The sequence below is a fragment of the Protopterus annectens genome, chromosome 2.part2 (genome assembly GCF_019279795.1).
Source record: "Protopterus annectens isolate FY-2018-M chromosome 2.part2, PAN1.0, whole genome shotgun sequence".
Taxonomy (NCBI): domain Eukaryota; kingdom Metazoa; phylum Chordata; order Ceratodontiformes; family Protopteridae; genus Protopterus; species Protopterus annectens.
In genome coordinates, this window is record NC_056730.1 from 34439866 (window position 1) to 34467279 (window position 27414).

Below are 27414 nucleotides of genomic sequence, written 5' to 3' on the forward strand. Positions count from 1 at the left end.
TCATTTCTCTGTACATCGGCAACCCCTCCCCCCCCCCTTACTCGGATCAAAAGTCAAGGTTATTCTTTCATCCCGTCTTCCTACAAACGCTCAATTTTTAGTCCTTTCTTCTCCCTCTTAGTACCAACCTATACACTTGCTTTTGCTCTTGACATCCCTAATCCTAGTCCTGTGTGCTCCTCGTGGTCTTATCCTCTCCTTCCTTAAAATTATTTAAGTCCACCTCCCATTAACTTCTTTGTCTTCATAAATATGTTATTTCCTTGTCTGCCACACCTTCCATTGAACCTTCTCAGTCTTTCTACTGCATTTACTAATGCTGCATACTTCTGGAGCTGTCGTACTTGGCTCCCATGACCTTCCTCACTCTTATCCTATCCTTCACAATGCAGCTTCCCTTTCCTCTCCATACTTATTTATTGCACACCTTTTGCATTCTCCCTAACCACACTATGAATTTTTTTTCCTTGTGTTAAGTAAATATTCACATACCTATCCACTTGTCTAACCTCCCCTTTATCTTATCCTGCATTTCCTCTTTTTCCTTCTCCTCTCTTTCATTGTAGGTTATATCTTGACTCGGAAATGCTTCTTCCCTCTCTTTGACTGTAGCAATCTTACCAGATTCTGAACTCCTTTCCTCACACCCTATTAATGGATGCTTAAAATAACACCAGTCCTGACCCTGTTTTTAACACTTAAGCTGCACCCTTTTCAGTCCTCCAGTAATAACAGGTTTATACTGCTGCTTTTCCCTTCTGCTCAGCTTTCCATCAGCCTATTTATCATGTGACCTGATTTCTTCATCTAAGAGGAAAGTCTCTGGTGGTAAAAGGCACCCTAAACAGGCAGTGTCTGATAAACCCCTGCTTACTCTGAGTGCTGATGCATTGCATAGCCTGCCATGTCCCCAAAACCTGCACCAAAGTTTTTAACATAAAACTCTAATTTACAGCATCTAAAACTTTTGTCCAGCACTACCACTGCTTCCTTAATCATCTTTCTCGTGTCATTTTATAACCTCCAGTGATCTGTAGTTGACTTTTCACAAACCCCATTTGAGAGTACCCTTTCACTTCTGGTAGGGGATAGCTAGTCTAGCAGCATGTACTCTTGTATTATTTTAGCACAATGAAATTGGCCTATAGTTTTGCCAGATGTCTTCCCCTCCCCCCATTCTATAACATTACGATTTCCACCTGCCACATAGATTTTTGGCATCATTCTGCCATATTTTCTGTTACATGCACCTCTTCTGATTTATAATAGTCACTTGGTGTAGAGGTAGACTGTTTGCCTGAGTTTATGGGAGTGGGGAACAGAAAGTAGGTACCTTAGTTCTCCAGTTCGCTTCCCACTGTAGTACCTTTTATAGGACGTTTACTTGCCTTTCTGTGCCCTTGTGAATTTTGCTAGTGGCTCTGGTTTCATTTCACGTTCCAGAGACTTGCAGGTTGATAACATGGCAGTGTTCAGAATTTGCCCCAGGTGTGTATGTGTTTGGGTTTGTGTATTTGAGTGTGCACTTGAGGTTCATGACAGCTCAGTTAATGAGTGATTGACACTTGGAAGTACAATCATTAAGCTTCAACGTGCAGTGAACAGCAACAGCTGAAACTTGCTGTTTGAATCATTTTTCCGGAGAGGTTTTGCCTCCCCTGCAGTCTCCTCCACACTTGTTACTTAAGTGTGCTGCATTTCAGAGAAAAGTGAACTCTGTGTTACAGCAGTCTTGGTTTTTAAACAGTGTCTGTTACAAATGGTGGGCAGTGAGTCCTGATACCTGTGCATGTATCCTTCAGTGACTTGGCACCCGATTTTGGAATGTTTTCTGCTTTATGCCAATAATTCAATAGGATAGGGTACAGTTTTCCCATAATCCTGAAATGAGAGACTGATTTTAAAGATGGATGTATAGAGAGAGAGATTATATCTTAGCTGAGAATGTTGTTCAGAATGCCTTTTACAGTATGTTTATAGTCACTGTATCATTAACAGTGCTTCACTGTTTATTGAAATGCATGTCATTTGGTATGTATTTTAGCTGTTTTAGTTAGGTTTGTGTAAGATATTCTTGTTCGAATCTTATCTGTTTTGGAAGTGGTTTCTGATAGAGCAGTATAATAAAGTTTGAGAGTATATTTCTAAGAACGTTTCTATATGGACATTCACAGCCATTGTCATTAAACCAGTGCTCTGAATCTGTTCAGGGTTGATTGAAATATACAGATCTATTCTGATCCCCACAGCTTGTAATTTGTTCAACTAGTTATCAGGACAGGTTCTACTACGGGTGTTTTACAGACTTGAATGTCTGTCGCCTCCTTCTTCTTTGGATACATTAACTGTAAAGGTTGTGGAAATATCTGAACTTGAATAGCTACTTGTTTTTGACACATTTGATAACATCAGGCATGCATTTTTTTGGGGGGTGGGGGTTGACTCGATTATAATTAGCTGTAAGGTCACTACATTGTGGTACTAGGGCAGTGTTCAGTGGCTGTTACCTCATTCACATAAACTATACAGTACATTATTGCAAAGATTTCTGGTACTGTTTGGATATTTATTGAGATTCTGTACAGAGGTAACGGTTTACTGCCCAAATTATTTTTTCCTACAGTGAGGTAGTACATTTGTGTAAACAGTGCATCTTTGAGTGAGAATCCTATAATGAGACAGTGTAGTTGTATGAAGGCACTTGGTGTAACAGTAGTATATCTTTGAGGGATGTATTATTTGGGCCGTAAAAGCACATAACCTCCTTCCTTTGTTAAATTGGATTTGTGCTTGGAATTTGTGTCCTACATAAAACTTCATTTGTACTTTAGAATCTGTTAAGTTTTAAATGGTAAATATTTACATAATTTGTTTACTCGGGTAGTGCATTGATCTGTATTGACCAATTTCAGTCTCAACCCCAGTGAAATACAAACATTTCATAAACAAAAAAGGCAGAAATGTAAACTAACAGAATAGTTCAGGTCTGTTAGGTAGCTTCTCAGTGTATGTATACTCTAGTAAACAGAGTGCAATGTATGATATATTTATTTCTAAAGTAGGCCTTCAAAGGCAAAATCATTTGGACTGCAAATTTTTACCTTGAGGACTTTTAACCTTCAAATCAAGTAGGGTTAACCAGATTTCTAAAGTGATCTCATGAAAGGTACATCTGTGGGACGTTATTTTGTAGTATTTTCCTAAATTTACTTCCTAGATCCTTCCAGTTATGTCATTGAATTTTATGATAGAAATGTGTTAAAGCAGTGTGAAAAAGAATTTTGGCTGACTGAGAGAAGTTGCAATTGCATTGGCAAATGGAGTGTTAAGATTTTTGAAACTTAAGAACTTGGACTCTTACTTATCTTAGCTGTATAATAAGGAAATGCGAAACATGTTAAAAACTCTAGTATGTGGAAAATGGAGTCATTCAGTTTTTTAATGTTCACTTTTGCTTTTCACAGTTTGCCACTGTTTACAAAGCAAGAGACAAGACTACAAACAGAATTGTCGCTATAAAAAAGGTAAGTGTATTTTAAGTATCATACAAACTGTAGCATCTGCAGGTTAAGGAACTTGTGTATTGGATCTTTTGGGGAGAGCACTTGCAGCTATCTAACAAAAGAACCTAAACTTCCTGTTACTGGGATCGCTGTCATTATTAATGAAACTTCCATGCCTATAAGAGAGTCTTCTTTGGAAAGTTAAGAGTCATCAAGAATATAAACATGATTAAAAAAAACAGTGGTTTAGGATAGCACACACAAAGTTCCAGAACTGTCAGCAGATGTCATATTAGCTTAGTTTCTCATCCCTTTCATCCTTCAGAGAACAGTTTGTTTTGGGAGACAGGGTTGCAAATTGCATGTCATTGTAGCAGATTATATCAGATGGGTACAGCAGGTAATTCCACATTATTCTTTCAAAGTTGTACAGAATCCAGTCTAATTTCATACTGCAGAACTTTTCCTTGACAGCTGCACATTTGACTGGAAGTAACACTCCAGTTGCTAATTGATTCACTGCCCCTCCATTCTTATTTTACACGTGACTTAAGGGTGTATAAACATGAAGTTGGGGTACTGAACTGTCATTCTCAGCTGCATTTGACTAGGATAAATTCTAGAACTGCCAAATCATTTCACTGTGCTATGAGAATGACCTCCAAGCTGCAGGTTTTTATCTAGTATTCATTTGGTAGTGTGAGGACATTATACTAGACTTTCTATCTGACTGGATGATGTTCTTCATTCCACATTGCTGCAGTCCTAACTATTGGGTAGTCCGCTGTCCAGTCGGCCCGAATACCAGAGTATATGGCTGACGTCGGTCAGGGCGCATTAGACTGACGTCAGTACGTCAGGGTACTAATGCGCATGACCGACGCCATATCCTCAGTCTTTTTTGCCGCATGGTCCGATGCAGAAGCAGTTTTGCGAGTGCAGGTTGGCGTTCTGAAATTTTCTGAAGTCGGAGTTTCAGACCGAATCAGAGTTGGCTAAGTACCCCGTTGGGGAACATTTTGGTTTTTTCTTGCCTCAGTATTTAACCGGATGTCAGAAAAAGTGAATAACTGTATTTCTTGTGGGAAACAGATACCTCATAGGGATTACCATACCTTGTGTATACCTTGTTTAGGGCCTGAGCACGACGTTGTTGCATGCCGCTCTTGTGCTAGGTTTAACAAACGCACTATTAAGAGAAGGTTAGACTGTGCCAGGTTAGTGTTTGGGAAGCGTTGCAATTATAAAATGCCGCCGGATGCTCCGGCCCGCTTCGTCAAGAAGCGCAAGGACAAAACAGCGAAGCCTAGGGTTGATGAACCGGCAGTCCCGGACGTCGGTTCTTTAAAAGGCTCAGTGGAGCCAGAGGTTTTGCCAGGAGTTTCTTTGGAGTCTCAGGCAGAGACTTTACTGTTACAGGATGTGCCTTCTCAGGAGGTAGGCCAGGCTGAGGGGCTTCTCAGGTAACTGTTCTTCCCTCTCTTCCCAAGGGAGTTAGAGCCTCTCCTTCTGTTTCCAAAACTTCTTTGAGAGGTAGGCCAAGTTTAGCTTCAGTGGGGGCTTCTCCTAGCACTTCAGGTTCTGTGCCTAAGAAACATATGCTTAAAATGGCAGAAGATTTGATTACTATGATTAGAGGTTCTATGCCCCCTCCTGATAAGAGGCCTAGGGTGGAACCTGAGTTTGATAGTTTTGAACAGTGTTCAGAGGCTTCTGAGACTTCTGCGGAAGATTTGCAGGAGTATCCTCCTTATTCTGATTCTGATGTGGATGATTCCACTCCTACAGCTTCTCCTCCTGAGGATTTCTCATTTTCAGAGACTCTGCATTCCATGAGGGAGCACTTTAAATGGGAAGGCCAGGATTACTCTGATTCCAGGAAAAGGCTTAGGGAATTCTTGTTTTTACCTCAGCATAGGCCCTTAGCTATACCTCCTGTGTTGAATGTGGTGGAAGATGTTTTTGCAGAGGCTTCCCTGAACCCTGATTCTTTGCCTCCTGCTCCTGTTAAACCTGATAGGTACTATAGGGTGCCTGAAGCTCATAAGTATCTTTTAAGAGTCCTAGGGCAGACCCGGAAACTGTTTCTCAGGGACCTAAAGGTGTTAAGGCCTCTGTGGTTAAAAACCCTGTTCCCACTGATAAAGAGGCAAGGGCTTTGGATAGATGGGGAAAGAAAGTGTATACTTCTTCCACTTTAGCCATGAGGGCGTTGAATTGTCAGTTTCACATGCTAAAATATCAAAATTATCTCCTTTCACAACTGAAATCTAAGGTGGATGCTTTGGCGGAAGGTATTGAGTGTAAAGAGTTGCTGGATTTAGTTCATGTGTCTGAACAAGTGGGTAAGCATTCTTTGCAATGTGGTTTTGATGCTGTACAGGCCTCCTCGAGGGTGGCTGCCACTAGTTCTGTTCTTCGCAGGCATGCCTGGTTGAGGGATCAGAGTTTAGCTGAGCATGTTAAGACAAGGATTTTGGATGCTCCTTTACAGTCTGATGTGTTGTTTGGTTCGCCTGTGGAAGCAGTTTTAAAGAAAATGGAGGACAAAGCTAAGTCTATGCAAACTGTTAAAGATTTTTGCAGGTGCAGCCACCGAAGTTTAGTAGAAATTGGCCTACTAAGGGATGGACATATCCTGCTTATGATTCCCAGTCTAGGGGTAGGTCTAGACGTGGTAGGGGCAGAGTTCAAGGTTCTTTTAGGCCTAGAACAGGGAGTTCACCTGCTCAGACTTCTGGTGAGGGCAGGGGTCAGTCCTTTCGTAAACAGACCCAATGACCTGCCTTTTCAGCTGCCAGTAGATTCTCGTCTGGCAGCTCCTTTGGGAGGAAGACTGTCTCTTTTCAAAGAAAATTGGGATTTAATCACTCAAGACAGATGGGTGTTGGATATCATTCACCACGGTTACAGGTTTTATTTCCATACATTGCCCCTTTCAAAGGCATGCCAGACGTTCCTCCTCCACAAAGGAAAGAGGCTCACAAGCAAATTTCTCTGTTACTCCAAATAGGGGCCATTCAGCCAGTCCCTGTATCAGAAAGGGGCCTAGGATTTTATTCTCGCCTGTTCCTAGTACCAAAGAAGGGGAACACGTGGAGACCAATTTTGGATTTATCTATCCTCAACACTTATCTGGACATTCCAAAGTTCAAGATGTTGACGTTACAACAGCTTTTACCTCTGCTGGGCAAAGATCACTGGATGGTAACTTTAGATCTCAAGGAAGCTTACCTTCATGTGCCTATAAGACTAAGTTGCAGGAAGTATCTGCGTTTCGAGCTGGAAATTCTCATTATCAGTTCTCTGCATTGCCCTTTGGCTTATCTACTGCGCCCAGAGTATTCACAAAGGTTCTGGCTCCAGTGATAGCTTACTTCAGGCTAAAAGGAATTCAAATCTATCCTTACTTGGACGACTGCCTGATTCTGGCTCAAGAAAAGGAAGACCTTCTACAGCATCTGTAATATGTTATAGCAGTGCTAAGATGCCTAGGGTATTCTGTGAACGAAATAAAGTCCAGTCTAGTACCCTCTCAAGACATGTGCTTTCTGGGTGTGAGACTGAATACAGCAGCCCAGATGGCCTTTTTAACCCCGGACAAACAAAAGAGTCTATCCCTTTACTTCCATCAACTATCTCATCAGTCCGTGCTGACTGCAAGGACAGTCCTTCAAGCATTAGGGTTCATGGCATCTTGTATTCTGGTGCTTCCCAATGCCAAACTGCATATGAGGAAGCTGCAATGGTATCTCAAAATGTATAGACACAGAACTGCCAGGATTTGGACACTGTCATTGAAATAATACCTTGCCTTCAAAAGAAATTTTTGTGGTGGGCTCAGGAATGTCACCTAAACAAGGGACTCTCTGTGACCCGGCCAGAGGCGAGTCAGATTTTAACGACAGATGCCTCGGACATTGCTTGGGAGCTCATCTAAATGGAAAGTGGATACAAGACAAGTGGCCTGCCAGACTACAGCATCTACATATCAACATGAAGGAGATGTTAGCAGTCCAGTTTGCATTAATGGCTTTCAAGGAGTTACTTCTTCCAGGGCAGGTGTTGATTCTAACAGACAACACAACTGTCATGTGGTACATCAACAAACAAGGGGAACACATTCTTATCCTCTATGCAGGCAAGCAATGATTTTATGGGAGACTGCGCTCAGCTTGCAACTAACTCTTCAGGCAAGGTTTCTGCCGGAGCACAGAACTCCTTAGCAGATGTGTTAAGCAGACAAATCATGGATCCCCACGAGTGGAAACTGGATCTTCATGTATTTCAGAAATTGACAGTGTCATGGGGAACTCCAGACATAGATCTGTTCGCTTCTCCACTAAACCACCAGCTGCCAAAGTTTTGCACAAAGGGGTTTCATCACACAGCTTGGAAAGTGGATGCTCTTTCTTTCAGTTGGAAAAATCTTCATGTGTATGCCTTTCCACCTCTGCCTCTTCTTCCAAAGGTGCTCTTAAAGGTCAGACAAGACAAGCCAAGGATGATTTTAATAGCTCCAGATTGGCCTCGGCAACACTGGTACCCACTACTAAGGAGTCTGGTAAGGAAGCCTCCATGGCCTTTACCTTTGATTCCACATCTGTTATCTCAGAAGGACGGTCATCTGCTCAATGTCAAGCTTCACTCACTTCATCTAACAGCCTGGCATATTCTGTGTTGAAACACAGCAGGTCTCAACTTCCTCAACAAGTTTTAAATGTGATTATGGAAGCTAGAAGACCTAGTACAAGGAAAGTGTACGCAGAAAAATGGAAGAGGTTTTTATTTTGGAGTACAGCAAAGAATTTGGAGATTTCTGAGCCTAATTTGAATGTGGCTCTTCAATATCTTACTGAGTTATTGGACAAAGGTTTGTCCTTCTCTTCCATTAAGATTCATGCTGCAGCAATTTCAGCTCACTATGATTGTGACCCACCATTGTTTTCGCATCCTTTGTTCAAGCAGTTTCTTAGAGGGCAAAGAATATAAGACCCCACGTAGAGCTCCTACTCCTGCTTGGGATCTCAATTTTGTGTTGGAAAAACTTACTCTACAACCTTTTGAGCCTCGGCTACTGCTGAATTGAAATACTTGTCATGGAAGACTGCTTTTCTGTTGGCTATTACTTCTGCAAGAAGGGTGTCTGAGTTGCAGGCCCTTATGGCAGTAGAGCCCTTTTGATTTTCCATAAGGATAGGGTATCATTACGCACTAATCCTTCCTTTATGCCTAAGGTGGTTTCTAGTGTGGCTTTAAACCAAACTATTCATTTGCCTACTTTTATGCAGACCCCCAAAATAAAGGGGAAAAGATTTTGCACACTTTAGATGTACATAGGCAATTGCGTTATTATTTAAGCAGGACTAAGGATTTTAGGCAGTCTCAGCAGTTGTTTGTTTCTTTTGCTTTGAGTTCAAGAGGGCAAGCCTGTGTCAAAACAGACTATTTCTAGGTGGATTGGGTTTTGCATTGCATTTTGTTATTCCCATCATGGCAAGGAGATTCCAGCTGGGATTAGGCCTCATTCCACTAGGGCTACTGCCACTTCAACAGCATTTCTAAGGGGTGGCAACTAAGGATATTTTGGAGGCAGCTACTTGGAGTTCAGTGCATACTTTCTCTAAGCATTATCACCTTCCTCTCTACTCTAAGTCTAGGGCTGGTTTTGCCACAGCTATTTTGCAAGGCATGTTGTCAGCTCCTGCTTCTTTATGATTTGCCAGCCTCCCTTACCTCTGCTTTGGGATTCTACCCAATAGTTAGGACTGCAGCAATGTGGAATGAAGAACATAGTACAGTTTTGTACCTACCATAAATGTAGATGTTCGAGGATCCACATTGCTGCAGTCCAATTTACCTCCCTCCTTCCCTCTGTGTTTAGGGGTGGTTGTGTAGGTGAGGTTATATGCTGATATTTTTGTATATATTTTTGTATATATTGTACATATTTCTGGTGCAGGTATATTGGGCCTTGTCTTTTTAGGGTCTTCTGACATCTGGGGCAAGAAAAGACTGAGGATATGGCGTCGGTCATGCGCATTAGTACCCTGACGTACTGACGTCAGTCTAATGCGCCCTGACCGACGTCAGCCATATACTCTGGTATTCGGGCCGACTGGACAGCGGACTACCCAATAGTTAGGACTGCAGCAATGTGGATCCTCGAACATCTACATTTATGGTAGGTACAAAACTGTACTTTTGTGTCCCATGACTGTCAGTGACTTTAGCATCTTGTGAGGTGACGAGTCCCTGGCTGTAGTTCACAAATCCCAAGCCGTATCTTGAGGGATTTTGGCTCTATTTAGGTGGTTATCCTTTTTGCCAGTCATTTTGGACATGCTTTTGATTTTATGCGTCTACCTTTGGCTTAATGGTTAAGCTCTTATTAAAAAGACAGCAGTAGTGTCTTGAGAGCTCTTGTGCATCAGACAGAGAGGCCACATTTTTTGCATGTTATCAAAAGGCTGAGTGCCCAGTCTTTCTCTTTTTACCTGTAGAGCACTTTCCTCTGAAAAATGCATGTCTGCTCTGTGTTTCTTTGCAGCTAATCCGGCATCAGTGAGAAGATCTTGTCTTCCATGATATTTTTAGGAGATTTTCTAAAAATTGTCTATTCAAATGTATTAATTTCCCTGTATTTAAAAATGAATACATGTAGATAGTTTCATATAAGGACATGTAAAAAAAAAACAAAACAAAAAAACAGACAGCAGTACACAGTAGAAATGATGAATAAATTAGCAATAATAAAATACAGTGCACAAAAATTGTAGAAATCGTGATTAGTTAAGGGAGAATGGCCTAATGGTTAAGGTGTTTGCCTTACAAACACAAGGTGCAGGGTTTGAGTCTCACAAGGGATAATTGGCTAGGCTTACAATGGCTCACAAGGGCAGTTAGCTGAGTACTAACCTATAAGTTAGTGTGACTTTAGGGACCTCAGAAAGCCAAGTATGGTGGGGTAATCCTTTACCCATTCACTGCTCTGAACAAGAGAAAATGAGTTACTACTGAGTTTAAAGCTGAGAAGTGTGCAGTGCAAATAGTGGAATGTAAATAAGTCTCTCAGATAAATTCAGAGTACGATGTGTGGCAACAGTGAAAAAGAATACCACATAGCAAATTACAAATTATTGTCTGATAGTGTATTCTGGAGAGAACTATATGTGGTGGTGGTGGTAGAAACTGCTGAAAACTGTGTGTTTCGGTCCTGCTTGTTTAGATGGAAAAACAGAGGTACGTAGTGTATGGAAAGGACTGACATGGTGGAGTTTTATACAGCATTAAATCTTGATAGCTATTGCCATTAATAAAGTTTTTACTTACCAGTGGGTTGTGGTAGATGGTGTCCAAACAGTTGTAAGAAAGCCGTCACAAGATGTGTACAGCACTGCATTGTATTGGGTGTTGTCTCAACAATAATGAGAAATCTGTGATTGAAATGCGTGAGACCTGGAAGTAGAAAGCAAGCCTTCCTGAGTAGCAAATTGTTAATGCCAGAGAACTGGAAACCCTTCAAGAATGTTTGATCTGTGCCTGTACAGAGGCTTGCTTCCAAAAAATAAAAGTGGGCCTTTGTGCCAGTTAAAGGGTAGCTTGGAAAAGGCTGTTCTTTGTTGGTGTTATACTAAAAGACTTTCAACAAAAATCATAGTATGATAAAATTATTTTGCCAAATGCTGCTGGCATTTTGCAAAACTAAAGTTGACACATGCTGCTGTTTAGAAGATGAAACCTTTTGATGGGAATTCATCACGGAGTAAAACAAGAAAATTTTCTTTTCTAAAAGGTTAAATGCTCTGATATGAGAGGGGCATTCACTGCTAAGTAAAGCAAGAAAAATTCCTTGTGCCTAAAAGGGTAAACTGTGTGAAAATAGGAGGGTTCATTAGTGTGTGTGAAGCAAGAAGTAAGTGGTGATTTTTTTTTAAGACAAACCTACAAAAAGTGGAAAAGGAAGTTCAGCACTGTATGCAGCACAATAAAGAACATTGTGTACAGATTTTGTAAACTGGTTATCTGCTGCCTGTACAGAAAATGAGAGACACAAGAAATAATAAGCAAAACAATAATTAACAGTGCTCAGTGCTCTCAATGAAGTAAAGCAAAAGGCTGCCGAGGTACAGCAGTGCGAGTCAAAGAACAAAAAGTGTTTGTGAACCAAGTCTGGTACACTGGAATGGCAGGCTTTGCACCAGGGTTTTGAACTTCAGCTTTTCACTTAGGCAAAGTGAATATTTAGTTGGATATGGTGATTCTGGTTCTAAGAGAACTGGAACCGATGATGTTGGGGCAGAACTTGAGTATTTTGAAGAAACAGGAACTTGTAGGAAAGACATGAGGGTTTGCTGCAGGAAACCCACTGATACATCAAAGGGTTAACCAAGGGCAGTGGAAGCCAAACAAACTGCTCTTGCAATACTTTGTGAACTTGCAAACAAAGGATGGAGAATTATCCCGAGAACGTATAACTGTTGACAAGTCAAAGGGTACTGTGCTTCAACAAAAAGAGCTTATAACGTTGGTGGAACAGATGATTTCTGAGCAAGAACATACAATGAAAAGCAAGATTTGCAATTTTTTGGCTGACCCTGGCCAGTAAAAGACAAGGCAGACTAGATCAGACTGAGAGATGGCTAATTTATCTAATAGGCTGTCTGTTTTGTGCAAGAAGGAATTGTGAAGTACCAATAAGCCTGAAAATGCTAAGCCTACAGACTTCATGAACCAAGTGACTTTTGGAACGTTACAAAAAAGTTCTAAAACTCAAACTGACATTTTATGTTTAGAAAGTTGTTGTGTCTTTCGGCTTTTCCTGGTTAGGGGTCGCCACAGCAGAACTCCGGTCCGCTAATGATTGGCAGTAGAGATTTACGTGCTGGCTTGCTGGGCCTAACGCACAGCCTTTAACGAAGGAACGCCCGTTCACACATGTCGACACACAGAAGACGCTCTAACTGAGAATCGAACGGGCAGCGTCTAACTGTGAGGCGACAACGCTACCGCAGCACCACCACCGCAGTGTTTAGAAAGTAAAAAGGGAAAATAATAATGGGCATTGCAAAAGGTTAACATTTCCCTGCTTGACATAAAAATGAAGTATTATAATATACAAGCTGTAGAAGAGTCACTAAAAACACAGCTTCAAAAGGCTATAAATGGTCAAAAATTATACACAGACTCATACTAACTACAGTGAGGTAGCTCATTCTTTACAACAAAATCTGAAAACTTAAATGAAGATAAAACAATTGACACTGTCCATAGGGAGCTCAAAAAGGCTATGTATAAAAAGAAACAGTAGACTAATGCCAGTACCTTTAGTACATTTAAATTAGCACATCCCTGAAATGAAACAAAAAGCAAAACATAAAACTACTGTAAATTTGCTACACGATAGAGTTTTTTGGCAAAAATGAGTGATCAGCATGTTTTAAAGCTGTTACAGGGAAGGGAAGTTTTGTGTAGGTGAGAAGCTCTGTAGCTGTACCAGCTGTTATGAGACAGTTCATGGAATAAGGTGAGAGTTTCAGGCAGTCTAAGGTCATGTAAGAAATTGCAAAATGTACAACCACTAAGTGGGAAAATCTGGAAACTGGTATGCTAGTGCTTGATTCCAGTCTATCGCAACCTAAAAGACTGATGTGCTTAATCGGAAATGCAGTGAATTTGAGAGAAGAACATCCAAAGTGCTGTGAGAATGTGCTGTCCAGAATAAAGGTATACACAACTTTGGTCTCTGTCCACATGCAAGGCCAGCTTAAATTAGGCTCTGGGTGCAGACTGTAAAGAAGTAATGGAGCAGTCGAACAATTGTATTAAGACACATTAAGAAATGCAAAATGCATTAAACCAAGTGAAACAGTTTGAACTGACAATTGTGGAAATTTAAGTTAAAAAAAAACAAGTGCACTAAGCCTAAATTTGCCTTGGTACCATAGCTCTCAACTATACAGATTTTTGCAGAGCATCCAGATTTTTTGGCCTCCTCATCCTAAAATTTTTCTGTCTCTCTTTGTTTCCTACACGCCGTCTGTGACAGGTCAGCAACTGTCATCTATTTATCCTGCTAAAAACCCTGTAGGTACCAGTTCCCATTCCCATCACTGTGTTTTTCATTGGTCCAATACTAATGAACTCATTGATTTATAAATCTGGTTGTTAGATATATTTAGAAATTTATAAATGCATGTGCCCATCTATTTGCTAGTTAGATGCATATATACGTCTTTTGCTATAATATATGTAGGAATAATATAGTCAGATGCATGCATTTCTGTTTGCTGGCATACATATATTAAAGGGTTAAACTGTTCTTAGCTGAGAAGCAAAGAAAAAATCAAATAAATAAAATGGCATTCATGTATAAATGTAACATGTTGGTACAGCTTGAGAAAGTCATGATAAAAATAAGCTGAATGTTCAGTGTCTGAAACAAGCTTCAAGTTTTACAGATAAGGACCCAGGTGTGAGAAAGAGGCAAGAACAACATCCTGAACTATCACATAAATCATCTTGAAACGAGAACACAAAGGAGCTTGTTAACAGACTGCTTGACATCATCGGAAGACTGCATGTTTACACAGAAACATTTTCAAGTAGAAAATACTCCCTAAAACGTTTAAATAGCAGACTGGTAGTAATGACTTTGAGAACTCCCAAAAGACTGCTTTTATAAGAATGTGTGTATGTGAGATGTAATCTGATCTCAGGGAGATTTGCTTAGATCTGCACACTGGCGATTATTCATGTTGTACTGAAAAGAAATTTAGACAGTAAATCCTGCAAACTACATTGTTGTATGTTTCCTCTGCTATATAAATAAGGTAAAATATCGCAAAATGAGTAGTAAAATATTCATCCACAGGATTCAAGCAGAGCAATCCAAAATTTTGGTCAAAAAGAAGTTAAATAATAACACGGACTACTCGATCAGTTCAATTTTATTAACAGAAGTGAGCGCTTTCACCATTCGGCTTCATCAGACATGAAATAGAAAAGAGTAGAACATTTAAATATCTAGCTCTTGCATTTCATTGGTCTCTAAAGTAATGACATCACTGAACACTGAATTCTTAAAATATGTTATAAAAATCTCATATTCAAAGTTTGTTTCATCTTCTTGATAAAACAAAATATTGTAAAAAACGTTGGTATGAAACATAAAAGTATATACATAAATAAAATACATTAATATATTCCAACAACACTAATATAGATTGAAAATCTATACTAAACATGTAAAAGACCTTAACTAAAAAAATTTTAGTTAAGAAAACATAATTAAAATTCATGAACTAATAAATCATTCAAGCAGAAACTATAACCCTTCTCTTTCGTAGTACAGGTTTAAGGGAGGCTTTATCATTTAATCCAGGCTCCCTATCTGCTTGACATCTAATAATCCACCTTAATTCATTCTCTTCAGTTAATGTTTCAATGTCACCACCTCGTATATTTGGTTTAAATACTTGTATAACAAGGAACACAAATGTGTGACTAGGTCCTCTCTCCTTGTAGTGTTTGGCTAGGGCATTGGTATGGGTGCCTATACGAATGTGATATACATGTTCCCTAACGCGTTCCCTGAGTTTTCTATTGGTCTTGCCTATATAGAAAGACTCACAGGACACGTGCCTAGCCAAATACACTAAATGTTCACTTTGACAATTCGTGTTAGTGTGAAAAATATATTCATCATTAGTGACAGGATGTATAAAAGAAACTCTCTCATCTATGTAGGGACACTGTTTACACTTCTTACAGGGCCTAGTGTTAACTAACTTGGAAGAAATAAAATGTTGTGTCCTGTCTAGAGGTCGTTGGCAAAGAATGCGCTTCAAATTCTTCCTATTCCTGAAAACATAGCCTGGTTTTGGTCCTACAACTCTCCTAATATTTTCATCTAATAAAAGTACATCCCAGTGCTTCGCAAATACATTTTGAATCTTTGCTATATCAGTTGTATAAAATAATGGGACTTTATGATGTCCTAAACCCCAGGAATCCTGTGGCATATCCTCAATTAACCCACCATCAGAAAAATATGGTTTGGCCCTGGTGGATCTAAGGGAATCAACAGTATTAATAGCTATTTCCACTTCACCTTGTCTGTAGCATCTATCAAAAAGTTTTTCTTTAAGATTCGAAACTTCCAACATATATCCATCATGAGTGGGATTGAGTCTTGAGGCCTTCATGGCTTGACCCCTTACCACATTTCGAAATACAAAAGGGGGGTGCGTACTTTCCCTATGAAGTAGGGTGTTCCTATAACATGCCCTGCGATGTATAGCTGTATTTAACAGGCCATTATCGAGCCTCATTATATCTACATCAAGAAAGGAGATCCTGCATCTAGAATAGTTCACAGTGAAACTAAAAAAACTAGTCAAACCATTAATAAGTGATACAAAATCAAGAAGCTCCACTTACAACCCAAACCAAATGAAAAAAAAGATTGTCTGCAAAACGTCTATAAAATAAAACATTACATCGAAATTCTGGTAAGGGGAAAAGCTGTGCCTCCTCCCATCTAGCCATCACTATGTTGGCGTAGCTATTGGCACATGAAGTGCACATAGCTACACCATCATTCTGCAAAAATATCTCTGTTAAAAGTAAAGACATTGTTTTGTAAAACTGTCTCTAAAAACAAAGTTAACTGATCTATAGCCTTAGGGGTCAAATCAGAATGTTCAGTCAGGTATTGATGTACCATTGACACACCTATATCATTAGGAATCACTGTGAACAAACTCTTTAAATCCTTCGTGACGAGGATGTAAGGTTTGTTATCAGGTAACCCTCTTGTGAAGGTATATAACTCTAAAAGGAAATGTTTACTGTCTCTTAAAATGATAGGATTTGCATCAACTATCGGTCTAAGAAAATACTCCAAATAAAGTGAAAAGGGCTCCTTAACCCACCCTCTCCCAGCTACTATAGTGTGTAAAGGTGGCTTCTCCAAAGACTTGAGTCTTTGGAAGGCCCTGTATTGCTGGTATGAGGGGTTTATTAACTCAAGAATTTCAATAAATCATAGTCAATATCTCGACTTTTATAAAGGTCATCTAACAAATAATAAATCCTAAAAATCTTGTTGGTAACTGCATCTATTCCAATCCTAGAATAAAAGGAGCCTTCACTTAACATTAACATCATACTCTCTGAATAATCTTCTAAGTCCATCACAACAATTGGACCTCCCTTATCAGCAGGGTGAATGACTATAGAGGGGTCTTTAATAAGTTCAGAAAGGGCTTTCCTTTTTTGGAAAGTTAAGTTCTGTTTACCCTGTTTCCTTCTATTTTCCTTCTTTAACTTATTTAACTTATACAAATCTTGTTCTAATAAACGAGTAAAAGTTTCCACCAAAGGATGTAATGGGGGAACATATAGGCTCGGAGTTCGAAAAAACTTACGCTCACCAACGCCATTATTGCCCCAAACTCCAATTTTAATTGCACATTTCGTGCAAATAGTCTTGTATCTAAAACTGTATCTGTAACATCGCTTACTCTGCTAGGAATAAATGTTAATCCTTTATTTAAAACTCGAATCTCATATTTAAAGTCTTGTGTGATAAATTAAGAACTAAGGATTGGGAAAACGTTACCACATCTTCTTCAGAGTGGGTCCCGTGTGGTCGCTCCCTGAACCTTTCCGTTTCACTTTCCCCCTGCTGTATGTTCTCTGCCTCTGCATCTGTTGGGAGGTATCTATAGGAAAAGGGACTAATGAATTAGACCTTTCCGCATTAGGATATGTTAGTGAGGGCATAGCCAAAGTAGTTTTGCGTCTAACTACTTGTTCAACAAGTGGTTGAGATAAGGTAATGTTGGTATTAGCATGTTCTGGGGAAACACTGTTGTCACTTAAATCATTCAAAACATTAATACCCATCAAATTACTTTCATTAGAGAAAACTTGAGGCTCTAAATTTAAGTTTAAACCATCACCATTAACAATGTCCAAGTTGGTGGTAGTTTCTGATACATTGTTAACCATTACAGTTTCTACTCTCATAGGTTCATAGGTTCATACTAGGCTATCTGCCCTAGGGCATTTATAAGCCTAGCCAGAGTGTGTATGGCTTTCGCCACCCATATTAAATTAATTTTGCTATTCCCTTTTTCAAGGTTAGTTTACTGTGCCTCTGTCTAACAGTGACACAGAAGTGATACCTGGGGTAAACCTACGATCTCCCATCCACTCATCAAGATTCCTCTTGAAGAGAGTCAGTGAGGGACTCTGCCTAACCTGGACTGGGATTTTATTCCAGAGTGAAGGGAGCCTCTGGGTTATGAATCTGTCCCTCCAGCATGTCCTATTTATTTCAGTGCTGAGGTTCAAGTCCCTCGAGCACGTAGCTCGATGGGATTTGGATTTTCTGAGGTGCAGCATGTCCATTAATTCCGGGTTGGACATGGCTTTATACGTCAGGCACAGTTCGCCTCTGAGCAGGTGGTATGCCACTGAGTAGAGCTGGAGTTTCTTTGACTGGGCAGCATACGGCATCTGTTTGAGCCCCTTGATCCTCTCGGTGAGGTACTTTTGGGGTCTTTCCAGTTGCTGCAGGTGTCTGGTAAGGTACATCCCAAAAGGGGCATTGTACTCAATTATGGGCCTGATGAGGGATGAGTAATGAGGCACGATGACCTCCCCTGATCTAGATGTGAATCCCTTCATGATTAGGTGGGCTATATAAAATGTTTTTCTAACCACTTTGGCCACGTGGTTGTCAAATGAGAGATTGCTATCAACTTGGGTCCCCAGGTCCCTAACTACTACTTCTGTACTTAATGGATTACCACCTATGTGGTAATTTGTGGGCACTTTATTTTTGCCAAAGGGGGATGACTATACACTTTTTGGCGTTTAGCTTGAGGCCATGGCTCTGGCACCAGTTGTCTGTTTCTATGAGGCCCTTTTGGAGGATGCTTGTGTCGGCTGGAGAGTCTATTATGGCGCCCAGTTTGCAGTCATCTGCGAACTTGGTCAGCCACAGCCCTTCCATGTTGGCCTGTACCTCCGAGAAATGTATACCGAACAAGAGAGGTCCCAGGACTGGCCTTGTGGGACGCCACTTGTAACTGGTTTGGAGTCTGACATGGCTCCAGCTATTCTAACCATGTGGGTTCTGTCCTTGAACCAGTTTGCAACCCATCTAGTGACATAGGGGTTTATATTTAAGCTGGTGAGCTTATCTATAATGCCCGAGTGGGGTATTGTAGCAAAGGCTTTTGCGAGGTCCAGGTAGGCTGTGTGGACCACCTTCCCCTTGTCAGTGGCCTTGGTGACTGTTTCAAAGAAATCGACCAGGTTCAAGAGGCAGGATCTGCCCTTAACAAAGCCGAACTGGGTAGGATCCAGTGTCTGCAGGTCCCCAATATCTTTATTTATAAGGTCCATGATGATCCTTTCCATAGCTTTGCAGACCAAGCTAGTGAGACTTATGGGGCGATAAGTTTCCAGGATCCGTTGAGGCACCACCTTTGTGGAGAGGGACCACTGTTGCTGTACACCAGTCTTTGGGTACATATCCTGTAGTAAGGCTGAGATTGAACAGTAGTTTTAGGTTTGGGTTTAGCTCTTCTTGGAGTTCATGTAGGACGCAGCCCGGGGCACCGTATGGTCCCATTGATGCTGTGTTTCTTGCTTTGGAGAGGGCAGCTCTTACTTGAGCATCTGAGATGTCAGGGGGGCAGCACTCTGCTGGGATAGATATTTGCCCTTTTGGTGGGGAGGGGGGGGGAGTTTGCGCTGAACCTGTCAGCTAGGATGTTGGCAATGTCTGTGGGTTCGTTGTATTTTTTGTCATTTTGGACTAATTCTGAGCATTCCCACCCAGGTTCCTAACATAACTAAAGAAAGCCTTGTGATTATCCTTAGTGTCCTGTGCAATTTTTCTCTCGAAGCTGGCCTTAGACGATTTTATGAGTGCCCGTAGTTTTTTGCTAATACTGATCAGAGATGCCTTCCCTTTTTGGGATTTTGCTCTGTCATGTAATAGCTTCCTCCTTCTATTGTATAGTTTGTTTATGGCTGGGGTCCACCAGACAGGACATCTGCCTTTGGAGGATTGGGTCTTGGTTTTATTTGGGATTGCATGATCCATGCATTCCTGAAGGTGTTCATAGAATGCATTTATAAAGGATTTTGCGGTCTGGGCCGTATTATCCACAGGGTTTTGAGGAGTGTGAAATTTGCTTTAGAGAAGTTTTTCACTGTGGTTTTCTGGGCATGGGGTGGGGTCGGGATGTGAATATCCAGTGAGATTAGTTTATGGTCTGATCTTACCAGTGAGGGATACTCTTCTGGTCTGGAGGATAGAGTCCCCATGTTGGTGATGATCAGGTCCAGTACGTTTTCCCCTCTTGTGGGAGTGGTAACAAGTTGTTCCATAGCATTTGAGTTTATAAATTCTAGGAACCTTTGGGCTAGGGAGTTGGAGCTAGAGTAATGCTCCCAGTCTATGGTTGGGTAGTTGAAGTCACCCAATATAATGGTATTTGGAGAGACCTTCATATTTTCCAGTGTTCTCAGGAAGGCCGAGTGGGGTTCCTGGGTTTGGGAGGGTGGTCTGTAGCAGACTATAAACTGGAAGGCAGTTTTACCCACTGTTAGTTGCACATGGATAGTCTCTGATGCTTCGTGCTGTGCCACCAACCTGGAGGTGTGGGTATCTTTGACGAATATTGATACTCCCCCTCCTTTTGTGGTTTGGTCCAAGTTTTGATGCCGAAAAGCATGGTATGAGGTATAACCTGGTAGTGCTGGGGTGCTCTCGAGAGCCTTGAACCAGGTTTCTGTTACTGCACAGATATCGATGTTCTCCATGCTAAGGAGAGTTTCGAGTGCATGCATCTTGAGGTTTAGACTTCTGGCGTTGAGTAGCATTACTCTTAGTTTCTTATCCCTTGTGATACCTATGGAGGTGGGTTTGTCTTTTGAGCCTTGCCTAAAAAAGGCACTATGGGGGTAGCAAGAGCCTTTGCCAATATCCGAAAGCCCAGGGGTGACAGGTGCAAGCCACGATGCTTCGCTAGGGACGGCTTGTCGAGCATGTCATCCCAGGCTGACAGGCATTGGATCCCCTTTGAATGACACCAGTACTTAAGCCACTTGTTGAAATTGATAATCTTGTCTTCATACTGTGGCATCATTCTTGATGAGGGTAAGATGCTACTCAAGGTCAGGGTCATACCGGCCTGGACTACATGCTCAGAGAGCCCCTCTATGTCTCTTTTCATGTAGTCCAGGGAGGTACGTCTCAGGTCATTCATACCAGCATGAACAATGACGAGTCATATTTGTACTTGCCTTGGAGTGACCTGAGTGCTTGTGTTATGTGGCAGATCCTAGCGCCCGACAGGCAGCTCACTGTGACCTTCTCCTTGTTCAGCCTGGTGAGTGGGATGTCAGTGTGCCTGATGATAGTCACCTATTACAAGTGTATCGGGTGTGTTGTTTAGCCGTAAGGGCTGTGACTGTTCGGCACACTGGCTTTGTGAGCTATGTGTTGCACGTGTTTTGTTTTGGGGTAGCGGTTGCTTGGGTGTCTGCTTTGGAGGTCTCTGCTGCTTAGGCAGATTTTTATTTAGAGCCTCCAAGTATGTTTTTGTGTGTTTGTGTTTGGTTTGCTGTCGTGGTAGGTCTATGTGAGACTGGAATTGTAGTGAGTGTGGTTTCCTTCTCCTCCTGACTGGTTATGCCAGTACTGAGTTGAGAGAGCTTAGCCTCCAGTTTGGCTATATGGTTGCATCTCTCACATGTGTTGGAATTTCTTGGGAGGAGGAGAGGGTTGTCTGTGTACATGAGGCAGTTGTAACATTGCCTCAAGATTCCCAGATTCACCAGCTGGACTGGAGAGGAGATTGACAACTGACCTTTGGACATGCTAGAATAGTATTGGGAATTTCTTTATAATTGAAAAAAATGGCCAATGGGGAGCCAGGTACTCCATGGGGAGTTTGTGAGGGTGTAGTGCTTTTAATTTTTGAGTGCTGACTTGTATAATTGCTTTAGTGAGCAAGTGCCGGGTAACTTAAATGCAAAAATGACAAACGGTAACTTTTTTTCAAGTGAAACAAGGAAATAAGTACAGTAAGCAATGCAGATATCACTAGGGATCCACAGAAGCGCTGAAAAGCCGCGTTTTAGGTGGAATTAGCTTTTCAGGGAAATAACAAGCATACAAACAAAACTAGATTCAGCAGGCCTGGATCTAGTCTATGCTACAGCAAACAAGGTGTACCAATTACAGTAAGAAATAGTTCAAATATGCAGGCACTATAAGCCTTTAACCAGAAATTCCCAGCTCAGAAGGGCAGAGTCCAGCCTCTTCTCCCACAAGAGTGCAGACCATGAACCTTCTTAATGTAAAATAACTGGCCTGAAGCCCTGGTGCTTAAACCAGAACTAATACACTTTTAGAATAACAGACACTGAGCCCTCAATCAGCAGTTCCCAACTTAGAAGGATGTAAGCTACCTGTCCTGCCACCACAGTGCAGCCCACAGACCTTCCTAATGTAAAACAACTGGTCTAAAGCCCAAGTGCTTAAACTAAAAGGCTTAGAATAAGTTACACCAAGCAGTAATAAATACAATTGAGTACTTTTAAGATGACGCAAAAGCAAAATAAAGTAGGAAAAAACACAAATACAGTTTTTTAGTGGAAAGAGAGAAAGGAAAGAGAGAAAGGAGTAGCCGAAACTAAGCTGATTGGCCTTCTCAAATGTTCTCCCTGTACTGGGTAGAATGAGGTAATGACACTAGACTGGGAGGAGGGTCCCAGATCAAATTTACACTAGGGGCGGGCAACTGCAAAGCCACCAACTATAAAAACACTATACCAGCAGGAAGGGAGGGTGGGAAACAAACTGCAGAAATGTTTCACAGCTGAAAAGCAGCAGTGAGCCTTTAAATGAAAGTTTTAAACAGCTAAAGGGGCCTCTAGAAAAAAGAGTTTACTGTAACCAGTTATCAGAAACAAACAACCCAACAGATGCTTAATAAAGGTGGACAATTTCCAGTTAATACCTCGCACATAGTGAAACTAGCTAGAAAAATACACAGTGCACAAAGTGCTATAAAGAACAAAATAAACAAAAAACAGGATACTTAATGTTATATATTATAGCTCCGAGTTTCCTCAGTGTCCTTCCTTCGATCAATTCACTGTGAAATGGCAGAGCATTCACAACTGAACTTCTTAGGTAACAGAAAGTTGAAACCTGAGACAGCTTTTAAGAAAGAAATCTCAAAAGAACCGATGAGGTGCTTAGTCTAAGCTGTAGTCCAGGTGACCTCAGTCAGCCAATGACCTCAAAGAATTCTCTCACAGAAATGCCTGATGGCTTTGGCCGAACCAATGTCTCTGAATATGTGCTCAGACACACAGCCTCCACAAACACTAGGCCCAAATACAAGCCTGAATATAGAAATGCTACAAATATCCCCACTACTTAGAACAAACTGCAGAAATGTTTCACAGCTGAAAAGCAGCAGTGAGCCTTTAAATGAAAGTTTTAAACAGCTAAAGGAGCCTCTAGAAAAAGAGTTTACTCTAACCAGTTATCAGAAACAAACAACCCAACAGATGCTTAATAAAGGTGGACAATTTCCAGTTAAAACTAGCTAGAAAAATACACAGTACACACAGTATTATAAATAATAAAGAAATAAAGAACAAAATAAACAAAAAACAGGATACTTAATGTTATATATTATAGCTCCGAGTTTCCTCAGTGTCCTTCCTTCGATCAATTCACTGTGAAATGGCAGAGCAACACATTGGTAGATAGTCCAGTCGTAGAAGAGACATTGCGATTGTTAGTAACTTCATTAATACGCCCGGGCCAAGTAAAGACATGGCCCATTTTAAAATCTCTAGTGTCTCTGTTAATTTTATTCTTTTTTTGCTCCAAAAGTCTCCTTTCATATAAGTTAACACTGTCCAAAAGTCTGTCCATTGCTTGCTCTGCTTTATGGCCAGGAAATTTAGATAAAATACATTCCTGTTGTTTGGCTAAATGTGACTCCTCAGTCTCTCCTCTTCTGTACCGAAAAAATCATTTAACAACCTCATATATTTATAACTAAGCTCTAAATTGAGCTGTTGCCATTGATATAACAAACTTGGATATAAATTACCTGTAGTAGGCATCTTCATAATGCGCAACCCCCTAGGCACTATCTTTCTGTCCAAACAAACTTCGAAGTGCTGGCATTGCAATTGCATTCGCTTGAGCTTTAAAAAATCCAGCTCAAGTTTAAGTTCCTCATTCAGGCCGATTAAATTGTTTGTGTCATTACCATCAAGTTCGTTCTCATCTGTCGGTTCATAGAATAAAAGCAAATTCTCACGACCAGGGCCTTCCAAAGACTCACAAGTCTTTGGAGAAGCCACCTTTACGCCCTATAGTAGCTGGGAGAGGGTGGGTTATATTAGGATTTGCATCAACTATCGGTCTAAGAAAATACTCCAATCATTTTAAGGGACAGTAAACATTTCCTTTTAGAGTTATATACCTTCACAAGAGGGTTACCTGATAACAAACCTTACATCCCCGTCACGATGGATGTAAAGAGTTTGTTCACAGTGATTCCTAATGATATAGGTGTGTCAATGGTACATCAATACCTGACTGAACATTCTGATTTGACCCCTAAGGCTATAGATCAGTTAACTTTGTTTTTAGAGACAGTTTTACAGAACAATGTCTTTACTTTTAACAGAGATATTTTTGCAGAATGATGGCGTAGCTATGGGCACTTCATGTGCCAATAGCTACGCCAACATAGTGATGGCTAGATGGGAGGAGGCAGAGCTTTTCCCCTTACCAGAATTTCGATGTAATGTTTCATTTTATAGACGTTTTGTAGACCATCTTTTTTTCATTTGATTTGGGTTGGAAGTGGAGCTTCTTGATTTTGTATCACTTATTAATGGTTTGACTAGTTTTTTTAGTTTCACTGTGAACTATTCTAGATGCAGGATCTCCTTTCTTGATGTAGATATAATGAGGCTTGATAATGGCCTGTTAAATACAGCTATACATCGCAAGGCATGTTATAGGAACACCCTACTTCATAGGGAAAGTATGCACCCCCCTTTTGTATTTGGAAATGTGGTAAGGGGTCAAGCCATGAAGGCCTCAAGACTCAATCCCACTCATGGTGGATATACGTTGGAAGTTTCGAATCATAAAGAAAGACTTTTTGATAGATGCTACAGACAACGTGAAGTGGAAATAGCTATTAATACTGTTGATTCCCTTAGATCCACCAGGGCCAAACCATATTTTTCTGATGGTGGGTTAATTGAGGATCGGCCACAGGATTCCTGGGGTTTAGAATATCAGAAAGTCCCATTATTTTATACAACTGATATAGCAAAGATTCAAAATGTATTTGCGAAGCACTGGGATGTACTTTTATTAGATGAAAATATTAGGAGAGTTGTAGGACCAAAACCAGGCTATGTTTTCAGGAATAGGAAGAATTTGAAGCGCTTTCTTTGCCAACGACTCTAGACAGGGCACAACATTTTATTTCTTCCAAGTTAGTTAACACCAGGCCCTGTAAGAAGTGTAAACAGTGTCCCTACATAGATGAGAGAGTTTCTTTTATACATCCTGTCACTAATGATAAATATATTTTTCACACTAACACGAATTGTCAAAGTGAACATTTGGTGTATTTGGCTAGGTGCATGTCCTGTGAGTCTTTCTATATAGGCAAGACCAATAGAAAATTCAGGGAACGTGTTAGGGAACATGTATATCACATTCGTATAGGCACCCATACCAATGCCCTAGCCAAACACTATAAGGAGAGAGGACCTAGTCACACATTTGTGTTCCTTGTTATACAAGTATTTAAACCAAATATACGAGGTGGTGACATTGAAACATTAACTGAAGAGAATGAATTAAGGTGGATTATTAGATGTCAAGCAGATAGGGAGCCTGGATTAAATGATAAAGCCTCCCTTAAACCTGTACTACGAAAGAGAAGGGTTATAGTTTCTGCTTGAATGATTTATTAGTTCATGAATTTTAATTATGTTTTCTTAACTAAAAATTTTTTAGTTAAGGTCTTTTACATGTTTAGTATAGATTTTCACTCTATATTAGTGCTGTTGGAATATATTAATGTATTTTATTTATGTATATACTTTTATGTTTCATACCAACGTTTTTTACAATATTTTGTTTTATCAAGAAGATGAAACAAACTTTGAATATGAGATTTTTATAACCTATTTTAAGAATTCAGTTTTCAGTGATGTCATTACTTGAGACCAATGAAATGCAAGAGCTAGATATTTAAATGTTCTACTCTTTTCTATTTCATGTCTGATGAAGCCGAATGGTGAAAGCGCTTACTTCTGTTAATAAAATTGGACTGTTCGAGTAGTCTGCGTTATTATTTAACTTCTTTTTGACCAAAATTTTGGATTGCTCTGCTTGAATCCTGTGGATGAATATTTTATTATTCATTTTGCGATATTTTGTCATACGATATTTGGACATAACCACAGGACTCTTTGCCCTCTGGTGTTGTGCTTGCTTTTTTTGTTATATAAATAAGTTACTTTACTACTTTTTGCGCAATATACTGCTAAAAAGGTTAATATTTGCACTAACCAGACTTTGTAGTTCTACATATAATTAAATATAAATAAATTAAATATAAATAAGTAAATATTGTAAGAAGAAATATCCAGGGAATTGTTATGGCTAGGCTTGTATAGGCCCTAGGGCCGATAGCTTAGTACCAACCTATGAACAAGGCACTAAAACATGCACATCTGACAAACATCTGCATTTAATCAGACATTAACACAGAGCTGTAGTCGGCAGCTTCAGTAAGGTAAGACAAGACATTAAAGTCATTTGTTTTAAATAACTTTTCACTGGTATTCATGAGCGCTTTCCTGAACCTGCACTTTTCACTCAGAAAGTCACCATTTCGGTGTCCTGTCGAGGACCACCTAGAGCATAAAGTTACTTTTTACATTTTTCACAAATAACTTCATCTGACCAAGATATTGGATTCATCTGGGGGGACACTAAAATAAAATTGTAGGTCTTGTATTCTCAGAACAGTGTTTGCTCTTGACAGCATCAGCCTTTCCCAAATTACTTATTCTTTTTTTTTCTTACCACAGAAAAATTAAGATTAACTTTTTTGTTCTTTGCTTGCAGGCAAAGCTTGAAATGCATAAATGGCCACTACTAGTATAAACATTTGTATTGCTTGGACTTTTGGTCCAGGTCTCACAAGAGCACCTTCCACCTCTTATTTTCCCTTCACTTCTTAATTCTCTCTCAAGTTAATTTTACAGTCAGTGACCATCAAGACAGCCAGCTTTCCAAATAACCTTTGGACTTTCCCAAAAATAAGTTAAGTGGTTGAGACAGTAAAGTCTCAGATGGAAAATAGTCACTTTCTGCGGATGAAGGTTTGTGGTGGTAAACTATTTCACTTCTTTATGTCTGACCCTGGATTTGTGATGGCCTTACCCTGACCCACAGGAGTTTCTGTATGCAAGGCAAAGAAGAGTGGACATTGGGCAACCTTGGGTCATACTTTGTTAATTTAAACGGCATAGACAGCAGAACAGACATCTTTTTTGTTGCTGTAAAAGTTGCTGTATTTCCCAGTCAATTACTGCAGAAATTGCTGAAAACCCAGCTTTCATCAAGGTAATTTCAGGGTAACTGCAGTCCACTTTATCGCATGCTTTTTCTGCATCTGAACTGAAGATGACCTATTCCCATCAGGTTTGCTAAGCATCCCTCTCTTATTGTATTTTCCAAGGTCTACCACTGTTCACAGATAAGCACCGCTCTCCTTCTGCCTGTTCGTCCTGGCATCATCTTTACAAGTTT

General features: G+C 40.3%; 1 protein-coding gene across 2 annotated transcripts in view; it reads left to right on the plus strand.

Annotated features, from left to right (window-relative positions):
• The window catches only part of CDK7 (cyclin dependent kinase 7), a 614495-nt gene that overhangs the window by 58167 nt on the left and 528914 nt on the right, over window positions 1–27414 (plus strand). For both annotated transcript variants that reach the window (XM_044063718.1, XM_044063719.1), the window contains exon 2: window positions 3465–3524. In XM_044063718.1, the coding sequence (XP_043919653.1) occupies window positions 3465–3524 (60 nt within the window). The remainder of the gene's footprint in view (window positions 1–3464; window positions 3525–27414) is intronic.